The sequence below is a fragment of the Aquila chrysaetos genome (genome assembly GCF_900496995.4).
Source record: "Aquila chrysaetos chrysaetos chromosome W unlocalized genomic scaffold, bAquChr1.4 W_unloc_1, whole genome shotgun sequence".
NCBI classification, from domain to species: domain Eukaryota; kingdom Metazoa; phylum Chordata; class Aves; order Accipitriformes; family Accipitridae; genus Aquila; species Aquila chrysaetos.
In genome coordinates this window covers 2,633,117-2,653,666 of record NW_024470321.1, presented here as the reverse complement: position 1 = coordinate 2,653,666, position 20,550 = coordinate 2,633,117, and the positions used below count along the sequence as shown (strand labels likewise).

The window sequence follows — 20,550 nt, the reverse complement described above, 5'->3', positions numbered from 1 at the left end:
TTATTTTGTCCCAGCCTTTCACCAGACTTTCCAGGTTGGGAGTGGGCAACCTGTCCATCACCTCCCTGGGGATTCCCTTTGTGATACCCTCTGTCCACAGTGCATATCTTTTATTGTCGGGAGGCCGTGTTGGTCTGCCTGGAGGAGGGGATCGAGAATTGTGTGTGGACCTGGCTTTTGTTTCTCCATTCCCTTCTACCTTCCTAAGGTCCGCTTTGGATTTTGTCTCTCCCTGACTGGTGAACCCCATCTGTCTCCCGTAATTAATCAACTCCTGTGCTACTTCTTGTGGTGGTGCAGTGCCCCCCCCCCCCCCGGGCCACTCCAAGATCTCAGGATAAGTCATGCATGCTTTGGGAAAACCTCCCATTGTGCTGTTATCTTGATTACAAGGGGGTCAGGCACTCTTTGACCACACCTGGGCCATCTGCTCCCTGAATGGTACATCAGGATGACTCAGCACAAATTCTGTCCAGAATGTAAAACAATGACCAAAGCCAATCATCTTGAGACCCTATAAATAGCGATCCAACGAGAGACCCTTGGAGCTCTCTGGGACAGCAGTGGGCTGTGTGACCCAGTATCTCCCCCTGAGCTGGGACGCCTCTCAGGGTAGATTTCGCGAGGATTGAAAGATCGTCCGTCGAGGATTTCGCGAGGACTTAAAGGCCAGATTTCACGAAGTTTACTGACCGTCCGTTGATGAATGCTGGCACATAAAAGTGAGTAATTCGTGAAACTCACGAGAGGGAAATTTTAATCGTAGGTTAACCTCTGTGTGTGTGTGTGTGCGCGCATGTATCTGTGCATGTGCATTTGCAGTTTGGTTTGGAACTATTTTGCCTGTCTCTGTGTGATTTGGTTCAGAACTGTTTTATCTGTCTGTGCGTGTGTGTGATTTGATTTAACCTCCAACCCTGCTGTAAGTTTTGGGTGATCCTTGCCATTTTCAAATCTTTAACTAAGTTGCAAATTTGATTGTAACAAATTCCATTGAATCACTCCTCTGTTAAATTGGCTCATAATTAAGTACTGTTAAAGTCATACAACCTAGTCTTCTGTTCTATCTCAAAAATATTAATAAATCCTAAATTGCTGCTAAACCAAAGCCGTGTAACAAAATCTCCTTTCGCGACACTTCTCCCCATGTCATCTCTGGGGGGCCTCCCCTTCTTCCGGGTCGGGGTGCTCTCAAGCGATCTTGTAATTGCACCACATACAATTTCAAGGCATTGGGCAGTCCCCTTATAAGAGGATGCAACCTTTCGGGGTCTGCCACATATTGCATGGGGGAGGGCTGTTGCGGAACCAGGAATCGATCATGCATCAGCTGGAGACATGCAGCTTTTTGTACACTCTCCAAAATGTGACCCACTGTAGGTGTTTTAATCAAGAAGGGGTCTCCCCTCTCCATAGGATCTAATCCGCCTGCCCAATATGCTACTCTTTGGGTCAGGGACCACGGCTCTCTATCATCATTCATATTTAGAAAAAACCCCGGTCCCCAATATCCTCTTGCCTCATCCTCACTTAGCAGGATACGGTCGTCCCCCCTAAGGGACACTCTCCACACATATTCAGTTTCTGTTGCTCGGGGTCCCCGTGTGACGGTCTGACAAATTATAGTCAATGTCTCAAACATTCGTTAAAGAACTTTGGTGGAGAAAACGGCCTCTGTAAAAATGCTGGAGTTTTGTGAACAGGACAACGTGGCCAGAGGAGAGGGCCCCACGGAGGGTGGGACCGCACTTCTCCAAAGCCACAATTCCTTATCTTAAGTGACCAGGAGAAGGAGCACAGCATATGTGCCTGGAGGAGGAGGCCCCCACGGAAGATGGGACTGTGCTTCTATCTTAAGCGGTCATGCCAGCAGAAAAAGAGAGGCAACTCCGCAATGAACCCCCCCCAAAGCTCACCGACCGATTCCAGAGAACCCCGGGAATGGGAACTGCGCATGTCGAGACCATCGACTAACACACTATAAAAGAAGGGAGAACGAGTTCTCAGTGCGCGCCCTCCGGAACTGGATCTCTACGCTGGCTGGACCAACGCTGGACCCAGGACTGGTGAAACCCTTTTCTTCTCTCTTTCTTTCTTTCTTTCTCTCTCTCCCTCCCTCTTTTCCTTCTCTTTTTTCCACAGTCCCTACACCTCATCCTTTTAAACATAAACCGTTGACCAAGTCTGAGACTAGGAGTGGATCCAGCCGCCCCTGGGCTCCTCTTTGAGAAGGAGTCCAGAAAGCAAGGGGGTCTGCTCTGAACCTCGTGACTCAACGGGAGGGCTCTCCTTCTGACACAGTTTCATGTTCCCTTTTCCATTTCATTTTTCTATACTTCCCTTGTCTTTTCAAACAGCGGCTTAATGACATGTTGCAAGGTTCATATTGATAAGTTCACTTGTACTTGGGCAAGGTTAGCTAGGTTGACTAAATGTTGATTGTTGTTTGAACTCCCCTGGTGTCGTTTCACCTTAATTCTGACAAAGGAAATCCACGAACCTGAGTCGCTCCAACTTTGGGACGCGACACCCTGGGAATATTTTTCCTGAATTTTAGCCAAATCAGTGGGGGAATAGGGGACGATGCGGGTGGTAACTTGTTGGGCTCCTCCTTGACCACCATCCACAGTCTCAGTTTTAATCAAAGGTCACATCATGGTTTCCCCCCTCCCAAAAGAAAATATTTCCCTTATACATCCTAGGTCTGGAAACAGAACTCCTAGAGAGGTCTACAATTCTTCATTTGACAAGAAGTTCTTACATGAAAAGTCAATCTTTTTTTGGATACTGACTTGCAAAAATAACTTGAGTGCCACCACCTAAAAAGTACTGATACACATGGCACCATTTGTGAGAATTCAGGTACTTGTGGGATTTCTATTATCGCTAGGTAGAGGTATTGTGCAAATCCTCAAATGTTGCAATTTCACCTCACTTTTCAGCTGCTGGCACTATACAAAGGGAAAAATAGGTATTAGCTACTTTTTTTAAAGCATCAGAGCTACTTAAACTATCTGTAAACAACAGTTAATGTACATGTAAGCTTGTCATGCATCAAAAGCCAAATTTTAACAATATGTGAAAGGCCAAGATGTATTTCTTTAGCCAGATGCCTGAATTTTGACAGTTAGCCTATCCATATGCAGAGGTCAGATCATACCTTTATTCTGATAGCATTATCACACCTTACCACATACCGTATATCTGCATTATTCCAAGATACAACTTCCTCAGTACTTAAAACATTACTCTTTATTATACATCAACTAATTTATATTTTTGGGGGTTTTTTTTTGTTGTGTTTTTTTTTTATTACAGAGAAAATGTTAGAATTATATAACTATTTTTTTATGGTATTCAAATAAACCTAGATTCCAGATTTTTTACAAGGAGGATGGAATGACCAGCTGTTTGTCCACTCTAACAGCTCTTGCAGTTTCTGCTCAATGGATATGGCACATGCTGTGAAATGCACTACCCACAAAAAAAAAAAAAAGATAAGTTATGTGAAACCACTAGTGAGGTATGCATGCACACAAACACAATTTATAAACTGCACAGCTGTTCTTTGTAACAAAACTGAACATAGTTAAAAGGAAATACTGTGACTTTTTAATGGCCACAGTTTTACTTCATTATTATAAACATGGCAAATATTTCCAAACATCGAATTCACAATTTGAATAAATGAAATATTTTAAACAAAGTGCTTCACAAATCTGAACCCTGCATGGTTGTACTGTCTGGTCTAGAAGCATTTTGTAGACATCATGGGAGCATTTCACACAAAACTGAAGATGTCATTCAGGTGAATAACAAACAGGACATTTCAACAGATATTTCTAATGTTTTTACACTTGCAAGTAGTTGAGTTCTTACAGCCACTGGGTTTTGTAACAAATGTGTGCTACAGCAGTATGGGTTCATAGATTCCTTCAGCAGCAGAGGCCCATTTCAAAGGGTACATGGTCTTTTCGTGTTGATCTGTTTACTGGCCTGTTCCTCCTCTTGAAGAGCTGTCCGGAAAGATTTCACTTCACCTTTAATGAAAAAGACAGAATGAGTACTGATGTGCCTGTGGTCAACACAGATCTTCAAACTAAGCCCTGATGTTCCACATCCTGGCCCTAATACACAACAAAGAACATTACTCCACAAAAATAGCTGACGCTACAAACTACAAGAGGATTGAGATAAGCTTAAATTTAATACTCACCATACAAACAAGTTGCTTAGCAACTTAGTCCCTTCTTAGATGCTACCCCTGTCTCTAGGCAGGATAGATTTGGAAACTGCACAATTGCATTGTGCAGCTCAAGAGGAAAAAGAAATTGTATGATCTCTGGAAGCGAGGTCAGGCTTGGCAGGAAGATTACAGAGCTGTGGTTCATGTACGCAAGGAGAAGACACAAAAGGCCAAAGGTCAATTAGAGTAGAAACTGGCCAGTGTTGTGTCAGACAACAAGAAGGGCTTTTTAAAGTACGGTAATAGCAAGAGGAGGTCTAAAGAAAACATTGGACCGATACTTGTTGGTCATCTGACTAATAGGGATGAAGAAAAAGCGGAGGCATTCCATGCTTTTTTTGCCTCAGTCTTTAATAATACTGACAGACCTTGGGCTGCCTGGTCCCCCGAGTCAGAGGACCACAAGTGCGGGAACAGTGACTTTCCATTTGTGGACACTGAAATTGTAAGGGACCAGCTGTATCAGCTGAATGTTCACAAGTCATTGGGGCCTGATGGGATTCATCCCAGAGTACTGAAGGAGCTAGTGGATGTTATGGCAGGACCCCTCATGATCATCTACCAAAGGTCTTGGGAGTCTGGGGAGGTCCCTGCTGACTGGAAGCTAGCCAACATTATTCCAATTTTTAAGAAGGGCATGAGGGAAGACCCAGGAAACTACAGACCTGTTAGTCTAACCTCAGTTCCTGGAAAAAATTATGGAGAAGATTATACTGGGTGCTATTGAAAGGCATTTCAAGGACACTACAATCATCAGGCACAGTCAACACGGGTTCACAAAGGGAAAGTCCTGTTTAACTAATTTGATATCCTTCTATGATAAGGTCACCTGCCTATTGGATGAAGGGAAGGCGGTGGATGTAGTTTTTCTGGATTTTTAGTAAGGCTTTTGATACTGTCCCTCACACCATCCTTCTAGACAAGTTGTCAAAGTGTGAGATCACAGAATAGAATCATAGAATCATTTAGGTTGGAAAAGACCCTTAAGATCATTGAGTCCAATGGCAAACCTAACAATACCAAGTCCACCACTAAACCATGTCCCTAAGCACCGCATCTACACGTCTTTTAAATACCTCCAGGGATGGTGACTCAACCACTTCCCTGGGCAGCCTGTTCCAATGCTGGACAACCCTTTCGGTGAAGAAATTTTTCCTAATATCCGATCTAAACTTCCCCTGGCGCAACTTGAGGCTGTTTCCTCTCGTCCTATCGCTTGTTACCTGGGAAAAGAGACCAGTACCCACCTCACTACAACCTCCTTTCAGGTAGTTGTAGAGAGCGATAAGGTCTCCCCTCAGCCTCCTTTTCTCCAGACTAGACAACCCCAGTTCCCTCAGCCGCTCCTCATAAGACTTGTGCTCCAGGCCCCTCACCAGCTTTGTCACCCGTCTCTGGACACGTTCCAGCACTGCAATGTCTTTCTTGTAGTGAGGGCCCCAAAACTGAACACAGTATTCGAGGTGCGGCCTCACCAGTGCCGAGTACAGGGGGATGATCGCTTCCCTAGTCCTGCTGGCCACACTATTTCTGATACAAGCCAGGATGCTGTTGGCCTTCTTGGCCACCTGGGCACACTGCTGGCTCATGTTCAGCCGGCTGTCAACCAGCACCCCCAGGTCCTTTTCCGCCAGGCAGCTTTCCAGCCACTCTTCCCCAAGCCTGTAGCATTGCATGGGGTTGTTGTGACCCAAGTGCAGGACCCGGCACTTGGCCTTGTTGAACTTCATACGATTGGCCTCAGCCCATCGATCCAGCCTGTCCAGATCCCTCTGTAGAGCCTTCCTACCCTCAAGCAAATCAACCCTCCCTCCCAACTTGGTGTTGTCGGCTAACTTACTGAGGGTGCACTCGATCCCCTTGTCCAGATCATTGATAAAGATATTAAACAGAACTGGCCCCAGTACTGAGCCCTGGGGAACACCACTTCTGAATGGCCGCCAACTGGATTTAACTCCATTCACCACAACTCTTCGGGCCTGGCCATCCAGCCAGTTTTTTTACCCAGCAAAGAGTACACCTGTCCAAGCCATGAGCAGCCAGTTTCTCAGGGAGAATGCTGTGGGAAACGGTGTCAAAGGCTTTACTAAAGTCTAGGTAGACAACATCCACAGCCTTTCCCTCATCCACTAAGCGAGTCATCTTGTCACAGCAGAAGATCAGGTTTGTCAAGCAGGACCTGCCTTTCATAAACCCATGCTGACTGGGCCTGATCACCTGCTTGTCCTGTACGTGCCTGTGGAACGATTGCTGGAGGTGACTTACTGATATGTCCCCCTCTTAAGGGAAGGTAAACCTCCAGGGTGGAATGCGGTGGATATGCAAGCAATATCGGTTCCATAATAATTCCCTAAGCAACATCATAACCTGCAACCTTAGATGTTAGCAACACCAGGGGAGCTTGGTATGCTGAATCTAAGAGAAACAACACGGAGGGTGGAGCGGAGTGGAGACACCGCGGCCAGGCTCTGTGATATCGTCGCAGGGATAGGGAACTGGAACTACTGGAACAAGAATGGAAGGTGCCTGCATTGAATCCACTGAAGCAAGGAGGTGAAATAATGGGGGTTCTGTCAATGCTATTGTCTTTTACTTCTGATTTATATCATAAGTGCCCAGTTCTGGAGTAGTGACACGCTAAATCATGCTCTCTGGGTGAACTTTGCTCATTATAATCTCATTATAATACCAAAACACACCTCCATCCCAAAAAACTACCCACCTCCAAGGTGCGACCACCCCTCACTGAGCATGCGCTCTTGTCCTGGGTTCAGCTGGGATAGAGTTAATTTTCACAGGAACCTGGGAGGGGGCACAGCCAGAACAGCTGACCTGAACTAGCCAAGGAGCTATTCCATACCATGTGACATCATGCTCAGTATATAACTGGTGAGCGGGCTAGGGGGGGCTCTCTCGGCTTTCGGTGGGGGAAGTGGTGGAGCGTCGGGTTCCGGGTGGTGAGCAGTTGCACTGTGCATCACTCCTTTTGTATATTCTTTTATTAGTACCGTTGTTGTTGTTGTAACTTCTCTCCTTGTGTTGTCCCAGTAAATTGTCCTTATCTCAACCCTCGAGGTTCCGGTTTTTTTTCCTTTTCTCCTTTCTGATTCTCCTCCCCATCCCACCGGAGAGGGGCGGGAGGAGTGAGCGAGTGGCTGTGTGGTCCTTTGTTACCGGCTGGGCTGAAACCACGACAGTCCTTTTTGGCGCCCAACGTGGGTGTCCTGGGTTCAGCTGGGATAGAGTTAATTTTTACAGGAACCTGGGAGGTGGGGGGGCATAGCCGGGGCAGCTGACCTGAACTAGCCAAGGAGCTATTCCATACCATGTGACATCATGCTCAGTATATACATGGGGAGTGGGCCGGGGGGAGGGGGCTCCTGCTCTCGACTTTCGGTGGGGGAAGGGACGGAGCGTCGGGTCCCGGGTGGTGAGCAGTTGCACTGTGCATCACTCTTTTCTGTATACTCTTTCATTAGTACCGTCGTTGTTGTTGTAACTTTTTTTTGCGTTGTCCCAGTAAACTGCCCTTATCCCAACCCTCGAGGTTCCAGTTTTTTTTTTCTTTTCTCTCCTCCGTCTCCCCCCTATCCCACCGGAGGGGGCGGGAGGAGTGAGCGAGCGGCTGCGTGGTCCTTTGTTACCGGCTGGGCTGAAACCACGACAGTCCTTTTTGGCGCCCAACGTGGGGCACGAAGGGTTGAGATAACGACAGATCTGGCTAGAGCGTGTTGAAACAAATTTGTCATACGCATTCCTTATATTAGATAAATAGATGTTAGTCACAATGTTGATTAATTTGTTTACATGGTGGCATTTTGTAAGTCCTTATATGCTCTATGTATTGCCTGTAGTTACGTTTCTCACCTCTGGGAGAGTTTTTGGGATTATCATTTTGCTGTACTGGGCAATGTCGACTTGTGAAATGATTACATCACTGGTCATGAGATTAAGCTGGTATCTGTATGAGGCAGTGATATCATTTCCATACTTTGGGCACCTTCTATCGGATTTTATTGGTAATTACAGCCAATCCATGGGGGAGTTAGGGGGGGATACTTCCCCCCGTCCGTTCGCCTCCCTTTTCTCCTTCCGACTAATTACAACAGCTTTTGAGAACTTTGAATATACTTGGGATGCACAAGCCAGTGTGCTGTTAGTGCTATGCCTCCTGAATATGTTTCAGGTCTTGTTTAGGGCTACAAAAAGGCTCTTTAAGAGTACCACCCAGAGATCTGCCCCAAAGCTGGATATTCATGGGTGGCACGGCATGTGGGAGGATATGGGCAGGTATCTAGAGAACTTCTCACCACCAGTGGCTTGGAAGTTCACTCCCGAACAACTACAGAACCCTCATGAAGTGGTAGAATATTTGAAAGAAAAATGCTGTGGCTATTCCAAAGACGTACAACTCGCTGCACTGTGCTGGGCCTTGGCCAGTATCTACCAAACACTGCTTGATATTATGCAGCACCCTCAGGGAGAAAAGGGGGAAAAGATGGAAAACAGGACAGCAGGCACCGTGGCTACCCCTACCCTGGCAACAGGCAGCGCGGCTACCCCAACCGCAGTGACAGATACTGCAGCTAAACCAGAGAACCAACCTGTGCCAGTATCAGTCGCCCCTGTACAGAAAAAGAAACACACAAAGAAATCAGTTCGCTCAGTGAGAGATGAAGATGAACCAGGGTCATCACGAGAACAGGAGGAAGAGGCAGAACCTGAAATAATCACCCGATCTCTATCCCTGAGTGAGTTGCGTGACGTGCGAAAAGATTTTAGCCGCCACCCAGGCGAGCACATTGTTACCTGGCTGCTCCGATGCTGGGATAATGGGGCTAGTAGTGTGGAATTAGAGGGTAAGGAAGCCAAGCAGTTGGGATCTTTGTCTAGGGAAGGGGGCATCGACAAGGCGATTGGGAGAAAAACACAAGTCCTCAGCCTCTGGAGGCGACTTCTGTCAGGTGTGAAGGAAAGATACCCCTTCAAGGATGAAGTTACATGTCACCAAGGCAAGTGGACCACCATGGAGAGAGGTATCCAGTACCTGAGGGAATTAGCTGTGCTGGAGGTGATTTATAATGATCCAGAAAATGCGCAGTCACCCATAGACCCAGATGAAGTCCAATGCACACAACCCATGTGGCGGAAGTTTCTACGAAGTGCACCACCAACCTATGCCAACTCATTGGCAGTAATGTCCTGGAAAGAAGGCCATGGACAAACGGTGGATGAATTGGCTGTCCAACTCCGGCAATACGAAGGAAGTCTCTCTTCCTCCCTACGGGCCTGTGTCTCGGCTGTAGAGGAATTGTCCCGAGAGTTCCAGCAATTCAAAGTGGATATGTCCTCCTCCCCACCTGTACAGGCCCGCATCGCAGCTATTGGGAGTAAGCATTCCTCTGCCCAAGAGAGAGGAGAGAGAAAGTACACACGACGGGCTAACCTGTGGTTTTACCTGCGTGACCATGGAGAGGACATGAGGAAGTGGGATGGAAAACCTACCTCAGTCCTGGATGCACAGGTACGGGAGTTGCGAGAAAAAGCAACCAGAAAAGAGGATTCTTCTTGGAAAACTGCTGCTCCAGTTTCCTGTGAGGAGTCCCCCAGATGCAGTAGATGGGCTGATCACATTTCTGATCCTCTTGAAGGGACTTCTGATTCACGTGTGCGAAAAGTGAGTAACGAATATTCTAAGCAGGATTAGAGGGGCCCTGCCTCCAGCCAGGTGGAGGAGAGGGACAACCGAGTCTACTGGACAGTGTGGATTCGATGGCCTGGCACATCAGACCCACAGGAATATAAGGCTCTAGTAGACACTGGTGCACAATGCACCCTAATGCCATCAAGTTATAAAGGGGCAGAACCCATCTGTATCTCTGGTGTGACAGGGGGATCCCAAGAGCTAACCGTATTGGAAGCTGAAATGAGTCTAACCGGGAATGACTGGCATAAACACCCCATTGCAACTGGCCCAGAGGCCCCATGCATCCTTGGTATAGATTATCTCAGGAGGGGATATTTCAAGGACCCAAAAGGGTACCGTTGGGCTTTTGGTATAGCTGCATTAGAGACGGAGGAGATTGAACAGCTGTCTACCCTGCCTGGTCTCTCTCAAGACCCTTCGGTTGTGGGGTTGCTGAAGGTTGAAGAACAACAGGTGCCAATTGCTACCACGACGGTGCACCGGCGGCAATATCGCACCAACCGAGATTCCCTGATCCCCATCCATAAGCTGATTTGCCAATTGGAAAGTCAAGGAGTGATCAGCAAGACTCACTCACCCTTTAATAGTCCCATATGGCCCGTACGGAAATCTAATGGGGAATGGAGACTAACAGTAGATTATCGTGGGCTGAATGAAGTCACGCCACCGCTGAGCGCTGCTGTGCCAGATATGTTAGAGCTTCAATATGAACTGGAATCAAAGGCAGCTAAGTGGTATGCCACAATTGACATTGCTAATGCATTTTTTTCCATCCCTTTGGCAGCGGAGTGCAGGCCACAGTTTGCCTTTACTTGGAGGGGTGTCCAGTACACCTGGAATCGACTGCCCCAGGGGTGGAAACACAGCCCCACTATTTGCCATGGACTGATCCAGGCTGCACTGGAAAAAGGTGAAGCTCCAGAGCACCTGCAATACATTGATGACATCATCGTATGGGGCAACACGGCAGAAGAAGTCTTTGAGAAAGGGAAGAAAATAATCCAAATCCTTTTGAAGGCTGGTTTTGCCATAAAAGAAAGTAAGGTCAAGGGACCTGCACAGGAGATCCAGTTCTTAGGAGTAAATTGGCAAGACGGGCGTTGTCAGATCCCTATGGATGTGATCAACAAAATAGCAGCTATGTCCCCACCAACTAATAAAAAGGAAACACAAGCTTTCTTAGGTGTTGTGGGCTTTTGGAGAATGCATATTCCAAATTACAGTCAAATTGTAAGTCCTCTCTACCAAGTTACCCGGAAGAAGAATGATTTTAAATGGGGGCCTGAGCAACGACAAGCTTTTGAACAAATTAAGCGGGAGATTGTTCATGCAGTAGCTCTTGGGCCAGTCCGGGCAGGACAAGATGTTATAAATGTGCTCTACACTGCAGCTGGGGAGAATGGCCCTACCTGGAGCCTCTGGCAGAAAGCACCTGGGGAGACCCGAGGTCGACCCCTGGGGTTTTGGAGTCGGGGATACAGAGGATCCGAGGCTCGCTATACTCCAACTGAAAAAGAGATATTGGCAGCATATGAAGGAGTTCGAGCTGCCTCAGAAGTGGTTGGTACTGAAACACAGCTCCTCTTAGCACCCCTACTGCCAGTGCTGGGCTGGATGTTCAAAGGGAAGGTCTCCTCTACACATCATGCAACTGATGCCACGTGGAGTAAGTGGGCCGCACTAATCACACAACGGGCTCGCATAGGAAACCCCAGTCGCCCAGGAATTGTGGAAGTGATCATGGACTGGCCAGAAGGCAAAAATTTTGGAATGTCGCCAGAGGAGGAGGTGACACGGGCTGAAGAGGCCCTGCTGTATAATAAACTGCCAGAAAATGAGAGGCAATATGCTCTGTTCACTGATGGGTCCTGTCGCATTGTGGGAAAACATCGGAGGTGGAAGGCTGCTGTATGGAGTCCTACACGACAAGTCGCAGAAACTGCTGAAGGAGAAGGTGAATCGAGTCAGTTTGCAGAGGTGAAAGCCATCCAGCTAGCGTTAGACATTGCTGAAAGAGAGAAATGGCCAGTTCTCTATCTCTATACCGACTCATGGATGGTGGCAAATGCCCTATGGGTGTGGCTACAGCAATGGAAGAAGAGCAATTGGCAGCGCAGAGGTAAACTCATCTGGGCTGCCGCACTGTGGCAAGATATTGCTGTTCGGATAGAGAAGCTAGTGGTAAAAGTACGCCACGTAGATGCTCATGTACCCAAGAGTCGGGCCACTGAAGAACATCAAAACAACCAGCAGGCAGATCAGGCCGCCAAGATTGAAGTGTCTCAGGTGGACCTGGACTGGCAACGTAGGGGTGAGCTATTTATGGCTCAGTGGGCCCATGATACCTCGGGCCATCAGGGAAGAGATGCAACATATAGATGGGCTCGCGATCGAGGGGTGGACTTAACCATGGACACTATTGCACAGGTTATCCATGAATGTGAAACATGTGCTGCAATTAAGCAAGCCAAGCGACTGAAACCCCTGTCGTATGGAGGGCGATGGCTGAAATATAAACAGTGGGAGGCCTGGCAGATTGACTATATCACACTCCCACGAACCCGCCAAGGCAAGTGCCATGTGCTTACAATGGTGGAAGCAACCACTGGATGGCTGGAAACATATCCTGTGTCCCACGCCACTGCCCAGAACACTATCCTGGGCCTTGAAGAGAAAGTCTTATGGCAACACGGTACCCCAGAAAGAATCGAGTCAGACAATGGGACTCACTTCCGAAACAACCTCATAGACACCTGGGCCAAAGAACATGCCATTGAGTGGGTATATCACATCCCTTATCACGCACCAGCCTCCGGAAAAATCGAACGATACAATGGACTGCTGAAAACTACATTGAGAGCAATGGGGGGTGGAACTTTCAAACATTGGGATACACATTTAACAAAAGCCACCTGGTTAGTTAATACTAGAGGATCCACCAATCGGGCGGGCCCCGCCCAACCAAGACTTCCACATACTGTAGAAGGGGATAAAGTTCCTGTAGTGCACATGAGGAGTATGTTAGGAAAGACAGTCTGGGTTAGTCCTCCCTCACGCAGAGACAAACCCATCCAAGGGGTGGTTTTTGCTCAGGGACCTGGGTACACCTGGTGGGTGATGCAGAAGGATGGGGAAGTTCGATGTGTACCTCAGGGAGATTTGATTTTGGGAGAGAATAGCCAGTGAACTAGGCTGTATGATATTTAACTGCTAAATAACCTGCCAATGTATGTCATTGTATCTATAGTGTCTATATGCCATATCAAGGGTATTACTGTAAGAATTACCCAAATGACTGAAGAATGGACTTTGAAACTGAGCCAAGAACAACAGTGATAGAACTTGAACTGGCGCCCAGCAATTTCCTCAAGATCAACATCTTCGACCTGCAGACCAAGGGTGTGGGTTGCATCAAATGTACCAGCCAGAAGTTCCAGAGACAGCATACAACAACCCAACACCTCACACCATCTCTCTTATCCTGAAGAAGTGTTACAACAGATGGAGCCTCAAAGTCATGGACTAAATAAAATTGATGGACACATTGGAGGGATAACCCATTGACTAAGGGAATACTATTTGTATGTGTGTGTGGGGGGGGGTCCATATACATATATATCTATATATAAGACAAGGAAAGTGGTAGTGGTTGATTGGAAAATGTAAGATCTGGGCATGATGTAAATGGTATAGAATAAGGGGTGGATAATGTCCTGGGTTCAGCTGGGATAGAGTTAATTTTTACAGGAACCTGGGAGGTGGGGGGGCATAGCCGGGGCAGCTGACCTGAACTAGCCAAGGAGCTATTCCATACCATGTGACATCATGCTCAGTATATACATGGGGAGTGGGCCGGGGGGAGGGGGCTCCTGCTCTCGACTTTCGGTGGGGGAAGGGACGGAGCGTCGGGTCCCGGGGTGGTGAGCAGTTGCACTGTGCATCACTCTTTTCTGTATACTCTTTCATTAGTACCGTCGTTGTTGTTGTAACTTTTTTTGCGTTGTCCCAGTAAACTGCCCTTATCCCAACCCTCGAGGTTCCAGTTTTTTTTTTCTTTTCTCTCCTCCGTCTCCCCCCTATCCCACCGGAGGGGGCGGGAGGAGTGAGCGAGCGGCTGCGTGGTCCTTTGTTACCGGCTGGGCTGAAACCACGACAGTGGGGCAGGAAGGGTTGAGATAACGACAGATCTGGCCAGAGCGTGTTAAAACAAATTTGTTATAGTCATTTCTTATATTAGATAAATAGATGCTAGTCACAATGTTGGTTCATTTGTTCACATGGTGGCGTTTTGTAAATTCTTATATGCTCTATGTATTGCCTGCGGTTATGTTTCTCACCTCTGGGAGAGGGATCGGGATTATCATTTTGCTATACTGGGCAATGTCGACTTGTGAAATGATTACATCACTGGTCATGAGGTTAAGCTGGTATCTGTATGAGGCAGTGATATCATTTCCATACTTTGGGCGCCTTCTATCGGATTTTATTGGTAATTACAGCCAATCCATGGGGAAGTTGGGGGGGGGATACTTCCCCCCATTCATTCACCTCCCTTCTCTCCTTCTGGCTAATTACAACAGCTTTTGAGAATTTTGAATAGCCTTGGAATGCGCAAGCCAGCATGCTGTTAGTGCTATGCCTCCTGAATATGTTTCAGGTCTTGTTTAGGGCTACAAAAAGGTTTTTTAAGAATACCACCCAGCGATCTGCCCCAAGGCTGGATATTCATGGGTGGCACGGCATGTGGGAGGATATGGGCAGGTATCTAGAGAACTTCTCACCTCCAGTGGCTTGGAAGTTCACTCCCAAACAACTACAGAACCCTCATGAAGTGGTAGAATATTTGAAAGAAAAATGCTGTGGCTATTCCAGAGACGCACAACTTACCGCCCCTGTGCTGGGCCCTGGCCAGTATCTACCAAACACTGCTTGATATTAGGCAGCACCCTCAGGGGGAAGAGAGGGAAACAGAGCGACAGGCACTGTGGCTACCCCAACCCCGGTGACAAGCAGTGTGGCTACCCCAACCGCAGTGACAGATACTGCAGCTAAACCAGAGAACCAACCTGTGCCAGTATCAGTTGCCCCTGTACAGAAAAAGAAACACACAAAGAAATCAGTTTGCTTAGTGAGAGATGAAAGTGAACCAGGGTCATCACGAGAACAGGAGGAAGAGGCAGAACCTGAAATAATCACCCGATCTCTATCCCTGAGTGAGTTGCGTGACATGCGAAAAGATTTTAGCCGCCACCCAGGCGAGCACATTGTTACCTGGCTGCTCCGATGCTGGGATAATGGGGCTAGTAGTGTGGAATTAGAGGGTAAGGAAGCCAAGCAGTTGGGATCTTTGTCTAGGGAAGGGGGGCATTGACAAGGCGATTGGGAGAAAAAACACAAGTCCTCAGCCTCTGGAGGCGACTTCTGTCAGGTGTGAAGGAAAGATACCCCCTCAAGGATGAAGCTACATGTCACCAAGGCAAGTGGACCACCATGGAGAGAGGTATCCAGTACCTGAGGGAATTAGCTGTGCTGGAGGTGATTTATAATGATCCAGAAAATGGGCAGTCACCCACAGATCCAGATGAAGTCCAACGCACACAACCCATGTGGCGGAAGTTTCTACAAAGTGCACCACCAACCTATGCCAACTCATTGGCAGTAATGTCCTGGAAAGAAGGCTATGGACAAACGGTGCACGAACTGGCTGTCCAACTCCGGCAATACGAAGGAAGTCTCTCTTCCTCCCTACGGGCCTGTGTCTCGGCTGTAGAGGAATTGTCCCGAGAGTTCCAGCAATTCAAAGAGGATATGTCCTCCTCCCCACCTCTACAGGCCTGCATCGCAGCTATTGGGAGTAAGCATTCCTCTGCCCAAGAGAGAGGAGAGAGAAAGTACACACGACGGGCTGACCTGTGGTTTTACCTGCGTGACCATGGAGAGGACATGAGGAAGTGGGATTGTGACGGTCGGACAAATTATAGTCAATGTCTCAAACATTCGTTAAAGAACTTTGGTGGAGAAAACGGCCTCTGTAAAAATGCTGGAGTTTTGTGAACAGGACAACGTGGCCGGAGGAGAGGGCCCCACGGAGGGTGGGACCGCACTTCTCCAAAGCCGCAATTCCTTATCTTAAGTGACCAGGAGAAGGAGCACAGCGTATGCGCCTGGAGGAGGAGGCCCCACGGAGGATGGGACTGTGCTTCTATCTTAAGCGGTCATGCCAGCAGAAAAAGAGAGGCAACTCTGCGATGAACCCCCCCCCCAAAGCTCTCCGACCGATTCCAGAGAACCCTGGGAATGGGACTGCGCATGTCGAGACCATCGACTAACACGCTATAAAAGAAGGGAGAACGAGTTCTCAGCGCGCGCCCTCCGGAACTGGATCTCTACGCTGGCTGGACCAACGCTGGACCCAGGACTGGTGAAACCCTTTCCTTCTCTCTTTCTTTCTTTCTTTCTCTCTTTCTCTCCCTCCCTCTTTTCCTTCTCTCTTTTCCACAGTCCCTACACCTCATCCTTTTAAACATAAACCGTTGACCAAGTCTGAGACTAGGAGTGGACCTAGCCGCCCCTGGGCTCCTCTCTGAGAAGGAGTCCAGAAAGCAAGGGGGTCTGCTCTGAACCTCGTGACTCAACGGGAGGGCTCTCCTTCTGACACAGTTTCATGTTCCCTTTTCCATTTCATTTTTCTATACTTCCCTTCTCTTCTCAAACAGCGGCTTAACGACATGTTGCAAGGTTCATATTGATAAGTTCACTTGTACTTGGGCAAGGTTATCTAGGTTGAATAAATGTTGATTGTTGTTTGAACTCCCCTGGTGTCGTTTCACCTTAATTCTGACAAAGGAAATCCACGAACCTGAGTTGCTCCAACTCTGGGACGCGACATCTTAATTGGCGTCACGGACAGGATTTCCCTTGTTGGAAGGGAGTTTCTAATGAGATACCAGACCTCCACTCAGAGAACGGGCGGGGAGGATCTGGGAAGGATCTCTCAACAATAAGTTGGGAGGGATCCGAGCAGCGGCAGACACAGGGGCCCAGGAAATATCTGTGTCTGACTGTTCCCCTGTTTTAGAGAGGCTAACTGCCTATAGGGGATTTCCCTTGTTGGAAGGGAGATTCTAACGGGATACCGGACCTCCACCCGGAGAACGGGCGGGGAGGATCTGGGAAGGATCTCTCAACAATAAGTCAGGAGGGATCCGAGCAGTGGCAGGCATGGTGACCCAGGAAATATCTGTGTCTGACTGTTCCCCTGTTTTAGAGAAGCTAATTGCATATAAAGCCCGCCCTTCCCCACAAGGAGTAGCCTGGGCACGAGACCACTGGCATGACTCAAAAGCCACTGTAGGAAGAATTGAGAAGCTAGCAAAAGAAGGCAGGTGTCGCCCGGGAAAAGGGAAGGCTGTAGTGTGTGCAGTTTTAGGGGCCGCACTCGTAGCAGCCCAGGAAGACAGACAGGAAACAATGAAAGCTGAGCAGGCAGATAAGGAGAAGATTCAGTCCCTGCAGGATTTAGTTAAAGTCCTGCAAGAGCAATTAACTGCTGAGCGTAATACAACACAGCGGCTTCATGCTGCCTTGTCTGATGCATTAGATCGGGAAAGAATTTTACGAGCCGAGGTGGATGAACGATCTGACCCGGACTTAGACCTGCAAGGTCTAGAGGTAGTTCAGGTGAAACAGCAAAAATCTTTATACCCAAATCAAGAGTTAGAAGGTACCAGAAAAGTTTTTTACCCTGAGGATGAAGAGATAGCAATGAGGCCATTAATTAAAACAGAAACCATAGACAATGGCCAAAATGGCGGAGCACCACACGTGACCATTAAGACGATACCATATTCCGCCACTGAATTATCTAAAATTCAGGAAAAGTATATCCGACTAGCAAAGGAGACTGAAACAGAATATGTGTGGAGGGTGTCATTAACTGGTGGCGACCGGATTTTATTGTCAGAAGATGAAGCCCAAGGATATTGGGGGCCTGGAGTGTTCCTAACTACCGATGATCCTAGGGAACCATGGTCTCTGACGCAGCGGGCAGCTTACTGGGCAGGGGGAATAGACCAAATGGACCGAGGAGAACCAACACGGATAGACACCCCTTCTATAAATCAGTTGACTGAGAGCTTACAGAAAACTGCTTGTCTCCAATTAATGCATGATAGGCGATTAGTGCCACAACAGCCCTCTCCGATGTTGTTAAATGCCAATCCCGATAGAATGACTCCTCTAATCCGAGGTTTACCAGATTCTTTGAAATTATATGCTGTCCAGCTGCAGGATAGATTACGCGATGCGATAGCACCTAGAGGAGGCAGGCGGAATGCAGGAGGGGTCCTGACCTGGGGAGAAGTGGCACAGGAATTGGTTAACTATGGCCGGAGAATGGGTCTCACAAGGGAAGAAAGCAGGGCTAAGCCTGCTATCCGCCGAATAGAAGGACCTGGCCGACCTCCCCCATCTAAGACTGTAAACACCAAAAAGCCGTATGGGGGTCAGCGGAACTTGTTGTGGGCAGAAGGGATAGAAAAGGGAATTCCCCGGGACGTGATGGATGGCTTGCCCACCTCTGTCCTAGAAAAGTTGGTCCTAGGGTGGAAAGACAAGAACAAGGAGCCTCCTCATACTGAGTTAAACATTCGAGGCTATAAAGGGGCGAATCCGCAGTTGCTGGCAACTCCCACTCCCCAAACGCCTACTGCCCCAGAGGAAGGTATTACTGTCCGCAGGACGGGAAACTAGACAGGCCGTCCCCAGTAAGTGAGCCGGGGGACGGCCAGTGGGTTTATTTAAGAAGGCTCACTGAAAATAAGACAGGAGACCTGTTGATTACTTTTCCCCTTGGTCCCTTTAAGACCCCAGTAACTTTTTTAGTTGACACGGGTGCTCAGATGTCAGCACTCCGGGCGGATGTTGCTAACCGCAATGGAATAATTGCAGATAAGAAGCAGATATGGGTCACAGATGTTTTCGGAAGCTCCCAACCGCAGCCGACAGCTAAAGTTAAATGCTGGCTGCCAGGGGATTCATCCCCTGTTGAGGTTACTATGATACTAGGTCCTCTACCCACCAATATTCTAGGACTTGACCTCTTAAAGGGCCGGTCATGGGTAGACTCTAAGGGAAGAGAATGGAAATTTGGGTGTCCCGCAATCTCTGTGAGGCTTTTGCAGTCTGCACCAACTCTCCCCCCTTCAAAGATAGTTAATGTCAAGCCTTATGCTTTGCCTTTGGGAGCAAGGGAAGGGATCACTTCAGTGATAACTGAGTTACGGGAACAGGGGATAGTTATTCCTACGCATTCACCCTATAATTCCCTAGTATGGCCGGTCCGCAAGCCAAATGGGAAGTGGCGACTGACAATTGACTATCGACGCCTGAACGCTAATACTGGCCCATTAACAGCTGCAGTCCCCAATATAGCAGAATTAATTGCAACCATACAAGAACAGGGTCACCAGATTTTAGCAACCATTGATGTGAAAGACATGTTCTTTATGGTTCCCTTGCAAGAAGCAGATAGGGACCGCTTTGCCTTTACCTGGGAGGGTGTACAATATACATTTACACGGCTTCCCCAAGGCTATTGCCACTCACCAACCATTGCTCACTATGCATTAGCCCAGGAACTAAATCAGATCACTCCTAAAGATGGAGTAAAAGTATATCAATATATTGACGATGTGCTAATTGGAGGACCAGATACCACTGTGGTGGGACAAACCCAGAGAGAAATCATTAGTCACTTGGAGAATTTAGGGCTCCAAATTCCTGCCGAAAAGGTACAACTCCCATCACCTGAAGTAAAATTTTTAGGTATCTGGTGGAAAGGAGGGACTGTGTGTATACCACCCGAAACCTTGTCCACCCTCGAACAAGTGAAAATGCCTGAAAATAAGAAAGAATTGCAGCATGCCCTAGGCTTGCTAGTGTTTTGGAGAAAACACATCCCTGACTTTTCTATCATAGCTCGCCCTTTATATGATTTAACCCGTAAAAGAACTGCTTGGGACTGGACACCTGTCCATGAAGAGGCTCTGAAATTATTAATTTTTGAAGCAGGGATTTACCAGGCCTTAGGACCAATACATCCAACAGACCCACTCCACATAGAATGGGGTTTTGCAATTCATGGGTTATCTATACATATGTGGCAGCGTGGCCCTGAAGGTCCTACCCGTCCTATAGGATTTTTCTCGCGTAGCTTTAAGGATGCTGAAAAACGGTATTCAGTTTGGGAGAAAGGACTCTTTGTGGTTAACCTAGCCTTACAGGAAGCCGAGAGAATTATATGACAGCAGCCCATCATCTTACGAGGACCCTTTAAGATCCTGAAACCAATATTGGCTGGAACTCCTCCCCCTGTAGGAGTAGCTCAACGAGAAACAGTAAGGAAGTGGTATGCCCAGTTAGACCACTACTGTCACACTATACAGATAGAGGAGGGAACACCCAAAATGCTGCAAATACAGGATCCCCCTTCTGATCACCCAGATACAGAACCCCCTCCATCGTACATCAAAGTGGCTCCTCATTTTAAACCCCATTTAACAAATGTGTGGTTCACTGATGCTTCTGCAAAAAGGGA

The 20,550-nt window shown here is 47.8% G+C and overlaps 1 protein-coding gene across 2 annotated transcripts in view; it reads right to left on the bottom strand.

Annotated features, from left to right (window-relative positions):
- Positions 1–3,312: 3,312 nt before the first annotated feature.
- Positions 3,313–20,550, bottom strand: part of LOC121232882 (kinesin-like protein KIF2A) — a 32,262-nt gene continuing 15,024 nt past the window's right edge. For both annotated transcript variants that reach the window (XR_005931738.1, XM_041121392.1), the window contains one exon: positions 3,313–4,040. Coding sequence is in view for 1 of the 2 variants with exons in the window: in XM_041121392.1 (XP_040977326.1) it covers positions 3,955–4,040 (86 nt within the window). In the remaining variant the exon portion in view is untranslated. The remainder of the gene's footprint in view (positions 4,041–20,550) is intronic.